The 13,767-nt window shown below is 38.9% G+C and overlaps 3 protein-coding genes across 3 annotated transcripts in view; all 3 read left to right on the top strand.

Annotated features, from left to right (window-relative positions):
* Positions 1 to 13,767, top strand: part of LOC145895916 (uncharacterized) — a 146,940-nt gene that overhangs the window by 110,318 nt on the left and 22,855 nt on the right. The gene's annotated exons all lie outside the window — the stretch shown is intronic.
* LOC145894583 (G-protein coupled receptor GRL101-like) lies at positions 4,308 to 5,307 on the top strand. Its single transcript, XM_082983203.1, has 3 exons — positions 4,308 to 4,352; positions 4,850 to 5,048; positions 5,258 to 5,307. The coding sequence occupies exons 1-3, from the start codon at positions 4,323 to 4,325 to the stop codon at positions 5,305 to 5,307; spliced, it is 279 nt and encodes a 92-aa protein (XP_082839329.1). The 5' UTR covers positions 4,308 to 4,322.
* On the top strand, positions 5,480 to 8,004 carry LOC145894581 (uncharacterized). The gene is made up of 5 exons (XM_082983202.1): positions 5,480 to 5,583; positions 5,652 to 5,829; positions 5,889 to 6,100; positions 6,154 to 6,422; positions 7,840 to 8,004. The coding sequence occupies exons 1-5, from the start codon at positions 5,538 to 5,540 to the stop codon at positions 8,002 to 8,004; spliced, it is 870 nt and encodes a 289-aa protein (XP_082839328.1). The 5' UTR covers positions 5,480 to 5,537.

Below are 13,767 nucleotides of genomic sequence, written 5' to 3'. Positions count from 1 at the left end.
ATAAAGGCGTTTTAGACCTTGAATACAAAGTATTGTAGTCGAAAAAGACTTCAAATGCAAGTCATCGCATATCTGGGCACAACAAGCGGGCAACCTTGGTGACGCAACAGTGTTTCAATAATGGGCGACCAACCATAGGAAATTTGCATATCCTCAAAATAAACGCAAAACATTCAAATATTTTCAGTGTGGATGAGGAAGTGAAGAACGACTGCTCAACAACAACAACAGCAACAACAACCAACTACATACAGGGGAGGTGGACGTGTTGGGTAAGTGAGATATATAACTTATTGTTTAGTCGAAAAAAAGTTTACCAGACTTAATAAAAATGGTTTAGATGTTTACGTACATTTGTAGGTTCTTACCAACACAATGTAGGCTACTTACTCACTTGCTGGACAAACTCCAGTTTAAACAAACGTTTGCAACAATGTTTACGCAGTTGAACGTAATTATTACACGAACTTACAAAGATTTTGATTTATTTCGCCAAACGTGAATATTTGTTACCTCAATGGTTTGGTTTCTGTTGTTTTCTAAACTACTGTGGAACAAACCAACAATCAGAGACATGAAGCGAGTTACAACCGAGGTTGTGGTTTTGCAATTTTACTTGTTCGTTTCAAAGCGAACTAATCCACGAAGCACAATGGAAAGATTTTTTAATAAAATGCTTCATTCTTATATGATCACAGAACGTTACACTGCGCAGAAGTTTAAAGTGCATGTGACACGAAAAAATCGAACATGTCAATAATTAAACTAAGAGATGTTCATAACTTTAAAGTGCAACAAACGGATTTTGATGTTAATTTGAACTGCAGACAGATGGCCGCTATTTAGACCTATTATGTCTTATTTAGTTGTGTAATAATAAAACAGTTATTGGGACTGGGTGTTCTTGTTGTTATAGGCGTTTATGATCGTTAACGTGATACATGAACTTTTGAAAACACGACTGAGACAAACCGTCAGTTTAGCATTGTCGTTTTGTCCACTCACAGCAAAAGATAGAAGTAGGTTTATTGAATTTTGAGGCTGGCAAAAACCGCCAGGAAAGGCCGACCAAATTAGCTGATTATGCAAAACAGTTGTTCTGTCATTGTACCACTTTTTGCGTTGCAGTAGCGTTGCCTACGAGTTCAAGTCATAAATGATTCATTTAATTCGCCACAATCAACCACTAAAACTAGAAATGTTGCTGGAATCATTTTCAAATTAAAGTCAATGCAAGGAGGAAAGTTAAAGTTACCAAAAAATGGCGTCATGTAATGTCACTGAGCAAAGAAACGCACCAACCCCGTCTCATCGAAGTACAGAGTAATGTCGTTGCTGCTATACCCTTTGGTCTTCAGATAATTAGGGACAAATAATCCTTTGGTTTGTGACGTCACAGTGACATATTTTTGTGTGATGTAAAACCCTGTCCTGACCTTTGACGTAACGTAAACTGTGGATTCTCCTATGTTTGAAACTATTTGATATCTGCAATACAAGGCGCCTTCTCCTATCTAAACAATGCTTTTTTTCGACGCGAGTGCCTTGTATGATGTCAATTTTGCCACAGTGCAAAAGGTTTACGATTTTGGTCGCCGCCAGTTTTCGTGCAGTTTTCTACATTGTGCCATATGCACTTTAAGTGCTTGTGCAAAGATTACGTTGTACAGAAGTTGTTATATACTGGTGGAGAACATTCAGTGACATCATACACGATAATCACACTACATCTACTTCGTTGCTACAAACACAAGGTTTAACTAATTCCTGCAAAACGCGTGGCATTAGTCTTCTCTAGGGTGGATATGGCTTTCGCCGTGCAAGACTTCAATTATACGTGATAATAATTATTTACAAAATCCTATTACATTACTAAAGAAATACCTTCAAGGGCGTTAACATTTGGAACTCGTGTTTGTACCGAGTTCCCCAGACGTTTCCTGTGCAACGTTGAAATGGCTGGAATTTATGTGGTGTTTGGGTTGCACTAAACCACCCAACACGGCATGTACTATAGTACAGTATACTGATATGTAATACCCACATTTTTAACAATTGGCACAAAAATAACAGCAGACATATCCCTTTTGTGGATACTCAAAGTACTGCGACCACGGCGGAAAGAATATTGTAAAATGCTGAGAAAACTGCGAAACCTTTCCAACGAGAGTTTGGAAGAGGAGTCGCGTGAAAAGTCCGTTTCGTTTTCTAATTCCACACGTTTAAGAGTTTGGTCACAAATTGTATTTGTTCGTCAAGCTTATTTTGCTATTTTCTATGTTTTTTAACTGATTGATGTAAAAACTTTAACAAAACTTAAAACATCTTGTAATGCATGACAATCACATACTGATCACATTCCTAGGTATAAAAGTCTCGAACAAGTTTGCTGTCATGACGTCTGTTGCTGTCGATGTGTCGTTGGACGTTTCTAGGTGTCCCACATGGGCACTGCTACCTGACAAATTGAGTTTGTAACAAAAGTTTACGGTCCCTGTTGGTCTGTCGCTACCTGATTCACAGATTTTGTGGCGATACGTGCTTCAAAACTCATGAAAACCTAATGTAACAGCCAGGAAATCCCGACAAGCCTTACAACAACTAAAAAAAGATTCGTTTAAAATAATAACAAAAATATTCCTTCCAGCATGTGCAACAAATCGTTCGCACAAAAACATACCAGGAACCACGTGATGTGTTTTACACAGGATGGAGTGTTAGGGTATTGGGGGAGGTTGTTCAAAAGCAAACTACTGTGCGATGGGAGGCGAGATTGCGATTTTCGGATCTATAATCTTGACACTGGTCGATTATTCGACCACGATGAAGATCCTCAACTTTGCAAACATCGGAAACACTGCGACACAAAAGACGGACTTTTCAATATTCCTATGTCCAAAGTATGCGACGGTTTCATCGATTGCAAGGATTGTGCTCAAAGGAAGGAAGATTCTACTGTCCAACGTTAAATGAAGCCAAAGTAAAGTTATTTGCTGTCAACAAAACCACAAAAAAATTGAGACCTTAATTACAAGAGTTTGGGTAAAAATCACTTCGAAGCTTTATTTTAACTATAAAAGCAAATAGGTATCGGTGTCTGTTGTTCAGTATAGTTTGTCATAATGCCCTTTGCAGAATCTTTCGCACACAGTTAACCACAAAGACGGTTTAAGTATTTTACAGACTTTTGCGACAGATTTCTGTCAACAAATCGGATTTTTGTGACCTCACAATTAACTGCGATGATCAAAGTGACGAAATAAACTGCACAAATGACGGAAGGTTTTATTGCGAAAACAAAGATCCATTGTTCGTTAAGAAGGAGAAGGTAAACACATGTTAACAATATTTAAAGTTTTGTGTCTTGTGGCAAAGATGTTTTGATTCCGTGCATGTTACTATTGTGACCGAAATTAATTCAGCGATCCCGAATTAGGACAAAAGTTATTGGGAGGGCGGGTATGGAAGTTTTAGAACCGATTTAGGAAGACCTGTTCTCCGTTTTTTTGGCGCCAAACTTTTAAAGTTATTCTTCGCGGGATTAAAATGTGCGATTCGGTCACAAAATAGGTCTAAATAAAGCCTTATGAACTTAAGGTTTCGAATTTAGCACTAAAAATGTTTGAGTATCTCTGATCTAAACCAACCGTTTACCCCATATCTGATCCACGTACCAACGCGGGCCTCCAACCCCAACCATAGTAAACGCTCAGTTCACCCTGCACTAACGGCTCACCGTCAAAACAAATGTTGGGACCCAAACTACACAGGTGGCTACTTTTATAATTAAATAAACTGACGTCAAAGTAAAAAATTATATAGAAACACCCAATGTTAAAAGGACCAACACCAAACAACATTAATTTAATAACGACCCACTTCACAAATCATGTTCTTGACACCTAATCACAAAAGCACACCTCAACGTTTGCCACCAGATGAGAACTGCCAGTTTACAAATTTATTCTTATTGTTGTCGCCAGATTTCTGGCCAATTATCGCGTCACACGCCTTCCACGTACCCAAAACTACACATGCATCTTGCAGTTCATATTTTTTGTCAAATTTCCATAGTTCCGATGTTCGCAAATTATATGCAAGACAGTAATTTCGCTATGTGTTGTTTACGGACACCAATATGACCAACTTAAATACAAAGTTTTCTTAAATTCATATACTTTACATAGAAATTCAATGGAGTCGGCGACTGCTCTGATTGGTCAGACGAGTGCCCAACAAATACAAAAGTGATCAACGAAAACATATTTTCATCACGATACGAGTTGATTGCAAACCCATTTCTACGAGCCATTGTGTGGATAATGGGGATGCTCGCCATTGCCGGCAATTTGGTAAATTTAACTAAGTTTATATGCGCAAAAGAGCCATAATAGTCAATAAAGCTGCGGACAGGGTGTGTACACGCACTGTTTCGACCTGTAAGGTCTCATCAGTGCAGCTGTTGAAGTGGCACTGTGCTAGCTGGTAGACTATATAATATGATATATAATATGATTTGGGTGAAAGCCGAGCCTGTAGCGCTATTGGATCCCAAACAGTTGTTTTGCCCATAGTGCGCTCCAAGGTGGTTCGTCGCTGTTGATTGTTACCTAGTTTCGTACCCAACACATCGACGATTGGCCGAAAGGTACCACGAAGTGGAAATCTGTATGCCTGCTAGTCTACCAGCTAGCACAGTGCCACTTCAACAGCTGCACTGATGAGACCTTACAGGTCGAAACAGTGCGTGTACATACCCTGTATGCAGCTCTCATTAATTAAGTTTGTTTTGTTTTCCTTCTGCAAAAATAAGAACACTTGTTTACATTTTCATTTAATTTGTTTTTAGGTTGTCATGGTGATAGAAAGCAAAACGTTGGCGACGACAAAATCACAATCTGCTGCATTTCGCACAAACCATCTGCTCGTTTTGAATCTATCCGTTTCCGATCTACTCATGGGAGTTTATCTGATCATGTTGGGCGCCGCTGGTGACAGATACTCCGGAAATTATTGTGCCAATGACCTTATTTGGAGATCAAGCGGAAGTTGCACCACAATGGGGGTATTGGTTTTGCTTTCAAGCGAAACATCGGTGTTTACAATGCTTCTGTTGACCATATTCCGACTGTATGCTGTGAAAAACGTAAGTGAAACAATTGTATTTGGTTAAGTCAGCTATTGCCAACTTTGTTAAACCGGTGATGGCCCTTCCAAAGTTCATCACAACTTTATCTTTGAAAATCTATATCTCCAGAAAGTGGGAAGAAAGGGGTAGCAATTTCAGTCCGATGGGATTCGAACTGACAACTACATTCCCCGTCCCTCGATTTGAAATAACCACCGAGCTTGTAAACTTATTGCTTTTAATGAAAACACGTGAATGTTCCCCTTTGTTTCAGCCGTTCGATGCATCCATGAAACCGGAATTGAAAACTGTCATCCTTTCCATTATCCTATCCTGGGCATTCTCGTTTACAATTGCTTTTATTCCACTCACAACTCAACTTCAACATTTGTTTGAAACCAAAGCTTGTATGAATGAGAATCCATTTTATGACAATGTTGCAGTCGACTTTTCTAGTAAGAAATTGTCGTTGATGTTGGTTGTGATACCAGTTTCGAATCACACTATAACGTTGCGTATACAGGTATGAATAACTTCATGGATCGATTTGTAACTTTCCAAAACAACTTCACAAGCAATGATTCCCAAGAACTCAACACTGCCCTCATGCGAGTAAATGATGCTAATTCCTGGATGGATTTTATGGATATTCTTGAGGATTACAATTACACTGAGCTATTTGATATTTCTGGATATTTGGGGTTTGTGTTTTAATTGTGCAAAATTTTAATTTTGTTTCCACAAAATTGTTTATGTGTAGATATTACAGCAGCAGCAGTGTTTGCATCAGCAAACTTTATGTAACAACCAACGACAAGGCATGGGGATATTCAATCGCTATTATTACTCTTAACTTCCTGGCCTTCATGTTCGTTGCAATTACGTATATTTGGATTTACAAGAAGCCAACTGCCAGTGCCCGGCAAGTGAACAAGAGACTAAGAAGTGGAAGGGCGTCAAGACAAAACAAAGGTAAGCACATTCGTGTTTGCAGACATATTATACCATTAAAGCTGTTTCGGCAGAAATACAAAGGAAAATCATCCGACTGATAATTACCGATTTTCTCTGCTGGGTTCCAATTTCCATTATGTCATTTGTAAACATCGGTGGAGTCCCTATGCCTCCAGTGATGTACGCTGTGTCAGCAATCATCCTGCTTCCCATAAACAGCTCTCTAAATCCCCTCATCTATTCCAACGCACCGAAACTGCTTTATGATAGAGTCCGGGATGGCCTACGTACCGTTTTCAGGCGTCAACCACAAGAAGAGCAACAGGAAAATGTGGGTGTGGTTGCTAACCGAGAAAACTTACATGTGGTTGAAGCAGAAACTGATCTGTAAATAAACTTTGCATTCAGTTTGTGCAAAATGTGTTTTTTTCCTGGCATCGAATTGATAGAACCGAATATTTTTTTGACGTCATGCGTACCTTCCATGTGTAGAATAATATTTAGTTTGTGATGGCAAAGTTACTACAACACAAAATTGATATTCCAAGTTACAACTTTCCATTTAAAAATCTCACAAGTAGGACAAAGTAACATCTTTGACGACAGACCCAAACAAAAGAACGAAAATACGTTAATTTTGGTTGATGTACGCACTCCGTTTGCTTAGTTTTGTTTATTGGTCGTATGTGGTGGTTCTACCTTTTATGTACCATGGTTTGAGTCACGTGTTGAGTTGATCGGAATCGTCGTCCACGTTCACACGTCATCCAACACATGGACACTCTTATCATGTGTGAGTGTTGGAAAGCTTGACATCAACTTGGGTAGAATCATTTTGGACAAAACTATGATGCGGTGATTCCCCTTGCTTCCACTGACTTACCTACTACGTTTTGTTTCTGGATCAACGTTTACTTGTAAATATGATGTTGGAAACATTCCATGTAATCAACTCATGGAATACAAACCATTGGCTCATGAAAATATAGTCTGCTACCTTCAAATATCACCAAAAAAATGTTTAAAACACCCCCTCAAAACCCCTCTCGCACGCCTTGTACATAAACCTCGCCCTGTGCATTTTGTATATCATTGATAATTATATTTTAATGCAAAAAATATGTCGTAAAAATCTTGGCAGGACAAACTCTCTGTGTAAATCGCATCACAATACACGTCCTATCGTTAGCATTGCATCAAATGTTCAGCAGCAAGATTTTTGTTTAAAGTTATTTTTCTAACGATCATCTACTGTTTGGCGTTCAATATCAACTGGTTCGTTCGCGGCTAATTTAAACTTCCACGAAAATTCAATCGTTTTGTTGAATGTTTGCTGATTGCGCATATTTACTGATACTTGTTGTTGTTACCAATAAACACAGTGTTGAGAGGGTAAAAGTGTGTGTATTCTTAAACTTGTGGATTCTGATGAGGTTTAAGTTTCAACCACACTTCATAAGTTTGTTGAGGAATTCCTCACCTGTTTGAGTATTGATCGCTAAGCAACTACACCCGTGTTTCGCCCTCAACACACCTCCTCGACAAGCCATGGTTACGTTCGAGAAAAAAAGCGGGGATAATTGTTTGCGTTATATCAACGTAACCCATCGCTTGTTGTCGCTTTACGTCATTTGTTATTAATGATTCAGCTTCAGTGTGGTAAAAAAAACTCGCGCCTGTGGGCGATCGACTGCGCCGAGTCGAACGACAAATATCTGTCGGAATGAGTTAATTTGTGGCATACTCTTGTGGAATAGGTTGCCCTCTCTTCTCTTCGAACAAAAACATCGAAACAAGACAACCTACTGCCTTGCTCGCTCTCCGTTGTGAAGTTGGTTCAACAGAGATGTAAGAGCAGCGACTACACGTCATCCCGTTGCATGGCAACGAATGAGTCATCAACAAAACGTCTCCAAAACTGAGGAGGGAGGACTGACGATGTCCAATGTTCAACCGACCATCATGAAGTTGGCAACAGCAACGGAGAGAGGAGACCAAATTGCCGTAAAGGATCACCTCTGAAACAAAGGTAGGTGGCATCGAGGACCAAACGAAGACATCTACAATGTGTGACAGCAACGAGCAACGTTGTTCCAATGTTAAGTCGTTTCGTAATCTTTCGGCTGCAACGTTCGCGGGCAACATTACCGGTACGTTGGTGAACAGGAAAACACATTGAACGAAACCATTACCTCTTGTTGCACACACAGCTCATTTATCTGCGCAGCAAAACTTTTTGACAGTTTCAAAACTTGGCCACGTTCAGCAAGATTGTCCGTAATCATGTTTATCTCACATAGTTTTTCAGGTAATCTGTAAGTCCGGGATTCGCCGATTGTTTTAATATTCATCCAAACCCGAACGTTGACCGAATCATTGTAATTTTGCACAAAAGTACTTGAACATAAACAATAAATATAAATGTCATGGGCACCGATAAAACCATAAGGGTTATCCTGTCAAGAAGCCAACATTAAATTTGCCAGACTGGCAGGCGAGGAGCACCGCGCACGAAGCTGTCAATCAACTTGCAACCATTGTTTCATCGTCATGATTATGGAAATATTTGAACGCTGAGCAGGAAATCAGTCGTCACGCTGTTGAAGAGGGAGACCGAGTGTTGAAACAAAAATCTGCGGGAAAGCGGAGCGGGAACTCCGCCAAAGGTTAAAATTAAATTTTGCACAAATTCTTCAACGTAACGCTACATCCTTTTGAAGGGAGAAAGTCAACACAATACTCACCTACTGTTTATAATCCGCGCGATTCTACCACCAACTCATGTGGGTATTTTCTTCATCTGACTTTAAATGTCTAAATTTGAGTCAGTAATGAATGCGTGCGATAAAGAATAGTGTTCTAACAATATTGTAATGGTTGGAGTTATTCAAGAAAAATCACTTGCAATGGAAATGTATTATTTACACTTGATTTTATATATTTCTATATTTCTTTTCTTTTGTATTTCAACGACAGAGCTTTTTAATTATTGCTGCTCAGGTTGGGCTTGATAACCATCACTTTGAAACTGGTGCCAATGTTGCGAATCCAACACGGTTGTTGGCGATATCGAAAGTTGTGTAGTAATCTCATAAAAAAGACACCAAAAACCCTCAATGGACCACCTTCTGACATCATGTTAATGCTGCAAAACCTCAAGACTGACGCGAGGATTTACCCTATGACACATAGAACTTGAACTACACACCATATCAGCACCTTCCTTTATAAATAATGAAATCATCATTTTGTTCATAACTTTTCTTTTTGCAGTTTTGCTACGGTTTCTGTCCAACGCCATTCAAGATGCGAAACATCAATCCACAGTGGACTAATTTCTGAGACAGAATTGTTGATGTATCGATATTTGTTGGACTTCAGTCTGTTTTGGCCAAGCATGGCTGCCTGTTAGCAACTCTTGTTGCTTGTTTAAGGAATACGTGGATTAAATAGCGCACTTTGTCCTGAAATAAGCAATGTGAACATTACTGAATCTTCTGCAAACGAACATGGTTAAATAAGTAACGTTTTGATTTAAGAACCTTGTCACCCATACGTTGATCTTGTCTGGCTTTACATGTAGGCGGTACATTTGTGTCATACGCCATCATGTTTGTCCATGGCACAGCGAGTCAAAAAATATCAACACGTCATAAAATACGCCTATATGACTCACAGGCGGTATTGTTCAATCGCCTCCTATGTTTAAAAAAGTTATGATATTAGTTCTCGAAGAAGTTTAGCAAACAAAATGCAGCGGTGTTGTTCACTCGTCTAAATTTTAGGCGTGCATTTATGTCACATTCAAAAACAGAATGACAAAGGAAAACCGTTGATTGTAAATTAGCGTTTTGCCAGTAACTTTTACCCTTGCATAGAAATCACGTTTTGCAATATTTGATGATACATGTTTGTTTGTTTATTTATTATGCTCGCAAGCCACTTCTAAAGAACAAATTGGTCCAGTCCATTTCGCAAAGGTTTTTGCCACTACAATGATTACACTACTTAGCCTAATCTCAAATAAAGAAAGATTTGGTTCATCTGTGCGATCAACATCATAATAGAGTGGTTGTTCTTTACCTTTTTCTCTCTTATTTTCCACTTTCAGTGTGAACGGAATCCTTCTTTCCACTTGCGTTCAAATTTTTACCGCAGAAATCCATTATTATATTTGCACTGTGGCCTATGAACTTTCGCGTGTAAAAGAATCATGCTGCTACCTCGTAGGGCGGCCAAGTAACCCGCGTTCAAAGTTTTGTTAACTGGCCATATTTTTGCCAACTAACATCCATCTGGTTATATCTGTTGTACGCTTGGGACATTTTTAGGTGCATGACACACAATTGATACGGAACATAACAACTACTTTCGTACATTTGGTGCCCACTAATTACCTACCCACAACCATATAATTTCCCACTAGTGGGAACTTTTCCACAGGTAAAACGCATTTGTATTTTTAGTTGTTGTGTAGATGAAAAGAATTAAGGACCTATATGGGTATTAAATTGGGGAAATCCTGTTTTCAAGGCCCTCAGCTGTAATGCATATAGCGACTGTTCCGATTGTTTCCCAATGACCATTGATGGGTCTTGTGACTTACATAGGGACCTAAAATTCTACAAAGTTGAAAAAAAAATTTTGCTCCTGGATGAGACTGTACAGCGCAAGGACTTGTTGGGCCTCCTGGAAGATCATATGAGCAACCGGGGGGTATAAACAGCCCTTGGGGGAGGGCTTTGACACTTTTTCAGCAACTAAATTTGATGCCATTGCATAGAGAAGAGTTGGAACTTACAAAAAATGCAAATGAGTGGGAAGTTTAACGATTCATTTTTCTGCAAAATCCAGTTCCATTTTTTGTTGCTCTTTTAACCAAAATACTGAGTAACCAGGGGGGCAAATGGCCCTAGGGGAGTGGCTAAACCATTTTTTCGGAGAATAATTTTGATCAAAATTTGTAGATATGAGTTGGATCTTTCATAAAATCACAAATGATTGGACACTTAAACGATTCATTTTTCAACAAATACAGCCTGTTTTTATTGCTCCATTTTCAACATAATTTTTAGCACCACCCACCAAAAAGTAACAACCTAATTGAAATACCCCCAAAACCCCACTAAAACTGCCCCAAACACCCAAAAATTCGCCATGACAACAGCACGCACATGTGCGCTCATTCAACTGTAAATTTAACTTAAATGCGTCACTGCCTTGCTATTAAATATCTGCATAACAGGGAAGTTTCAAAGCAAGTTTTTTTTTATTTAGCCCTAACCAGTCTACTAAAATAAAAAAAAACAGTCACTACTAGGATTAAAAAGCCACAAATACAAACAAACACACAGAACTACAACCTGAAAATCAATAACAAAAAAATGAGACAAGTATGCAGACATTCAAACAAACAAATGACCTTAAACAAACCAACTAATAGCAAATTAACAACTATTAGCAAAAAAAGTTGATAATGTATCACAGCAATTCTGTTCTCTCTGTATAAACCATTAAAACTCACAAATGGCTTGGACAGATGATCAGATGCCATTGTACACGTTGCCTGTTTGAATAAAGGTTCTAAACCTAGTAGTTCAAAACACAAACCAGCCAACTCCACAACAAATATTGTCTGGTGAGAACGGCATAGGTTTCTGCACGAAAAGACAACCAACCCAACATTCATGATCTGCAATTTCAGAAAGGAAAATTTAACAACATCAACGCCAACAAAACTGGTGTTTGTGATGATAGGCATTTTAGCTTTGGCTATTCAGAGTCATTTACTCCATTCCCAATGTCCGTTGTTGGTTAATCTTTGAATACAATCTTAATTCACACGAAATCATCCAATTTTCTACCAATGTGTTGGAAAGTGCTCATACCTAACAAAACATTATGTGGTCAAAGAACGCAACCTTCTAGATACAAACTCGCTTACATATAGGAAGAATTATTTATCATGATATTCAGAAACCCGTCGATTTTGTCTGCAGTTAACTACCGGACTCGGGAGACAAAGTCGACACGCATGTTACAGAAGATGAGATCAAAGAAGGTTGCATTGAAAGCTTCATAGCAGTTCTATGTTAATAAGCTGATAACGCAAAACACATGCATTCTTTACAAGCAATTCCTGCTTTTATCCGCAGAACTCAACGCAGAAAGATAGGCAGAAAAATGAACAACCGGTTAACAAACCACCAGAGGCTGTTAACATACCACCAGGGAGTGTTGTTAAGAAAAAACAAAACTCGTTCTTTACTACGAGGACGTAGTGGCCAATCCAGTTTCCAACGTGAGAAAGATGGTTGAATTTCTTCCAAATACCGCACTTCACCCGAAAAACCTGAGAGATCGACTCGCCTGTCTCCGCTTGGAACTCGCAGGTTTTGCCAAACGAAAGCCATGCCTGTAATCATTTGTAATTTATTCAGCAGACGTACGGGAAGTAATCAATAAGAACATAATACTGTGTTCACAGAAATAGGATGCCTATGGCGCAGCTTGGATTCCATTTGTGTATAACCTCAAAATGTCCATTTGGAAGAAGACCTTGGTGTTTGTATTTTGAGTGAACATTGTCCCAGCGTTTTTTCATTACGTCATCTATATGACAAAACTTGCAAAGCATTGGGAAGTAAAATACCCTGTGTGTATGGACTAATTCTGTTTATGCAAAGTGGTTGATATAAATTACGTCATTTCTACAACTTTGTAAAAATATGGTATATTTATCAGGTATTTAAATGGAGACTCATAATAAGTACTTGGGTTAATAAAATACAAGCAGAAAACGTTTTGTGGAATATTGCAGTATATTCCTCAAAGCGCACAAACACGTCTGTTCTGCAACATTTTAACAAACACTTGTCACCGTTGTTTATTATCACATGCAAAAAGCAGATAATCGGTAGTTGCAATAAAATCGTATGCCACGAGAACATTAAAACCATTAGGCCAACATGCTTGCTGGGAACATATCTGCATATGTTGAAGAGCCTCTAACTTTAAATCATTGCAAATTAAAAAAACCTCATGCATCGTTTACAAAACGACGAAAATCTTGAAGAGCGAACGCTGCTGTCTCGCGAGGACATTGAAGAAGGGCTTAATTTATGCATCAAAAGTCGCAAGGAAGACAGCGTTGGCCAAGCATGCTGCCTTAAAAGGTCATCGGATTGCCTTCGACAAGGACGGGGTTCTTGAAAGGGAGGTGGATCATACAAAGCGCCTTTTTCTAGAAGCGCTCCATATCCACAAGAACAATCGCTGTGTTAATGATAGGAAACAGTGCGTATATTTCCTGGTGCTTTACAACAACTTGCTGTAACTGTTGTTTCCAGCCCTTTTTATAACATCACGTGATATCATAAGCGGTGTTAGCGTTATTTTTTCGTGTTACGTTTTCTTGGTGTTGTGTGCTGAACCATTAGCCTATGAAAGCTTAGCTGGATAGCAAGCGAAGCGTCGATGAATATGAGTTACAGTTTTATGTGAAAAACGAACTATTTGAATATAATATGCCAGGCAGGAACAGCAACATTATCTTTGTACTTTATACAGGTATTCACACCACAGGGCGCGCTATTGGCTTGAAAATGGCGCGCAGGATAATTTTGACTGAAAATTTGGAAACTATATTCCTAGCGTCGTCCGTAATTAAACATTGTTTTGGACAC

Source organism: Ascidia mentula, chromosome 3 (assembly GCF_947561715.1).
Source record: "Ascidia mentula chromosome 3, kaAscMent1.1, whole genome shotgun sequence".
Classification (NCBI taxonomy): domain Eukaryota; kingdom Metazoa; phylum Chordata; class Ascidiacea; order Phlebobranchia; family Ascidiidae; genus Ascidia; species Ascidia mentula.
Note: the sequence above shows the minus strand (reverse complement) of the source record. Positions and strands in the feature narration are given on the sequence as shown.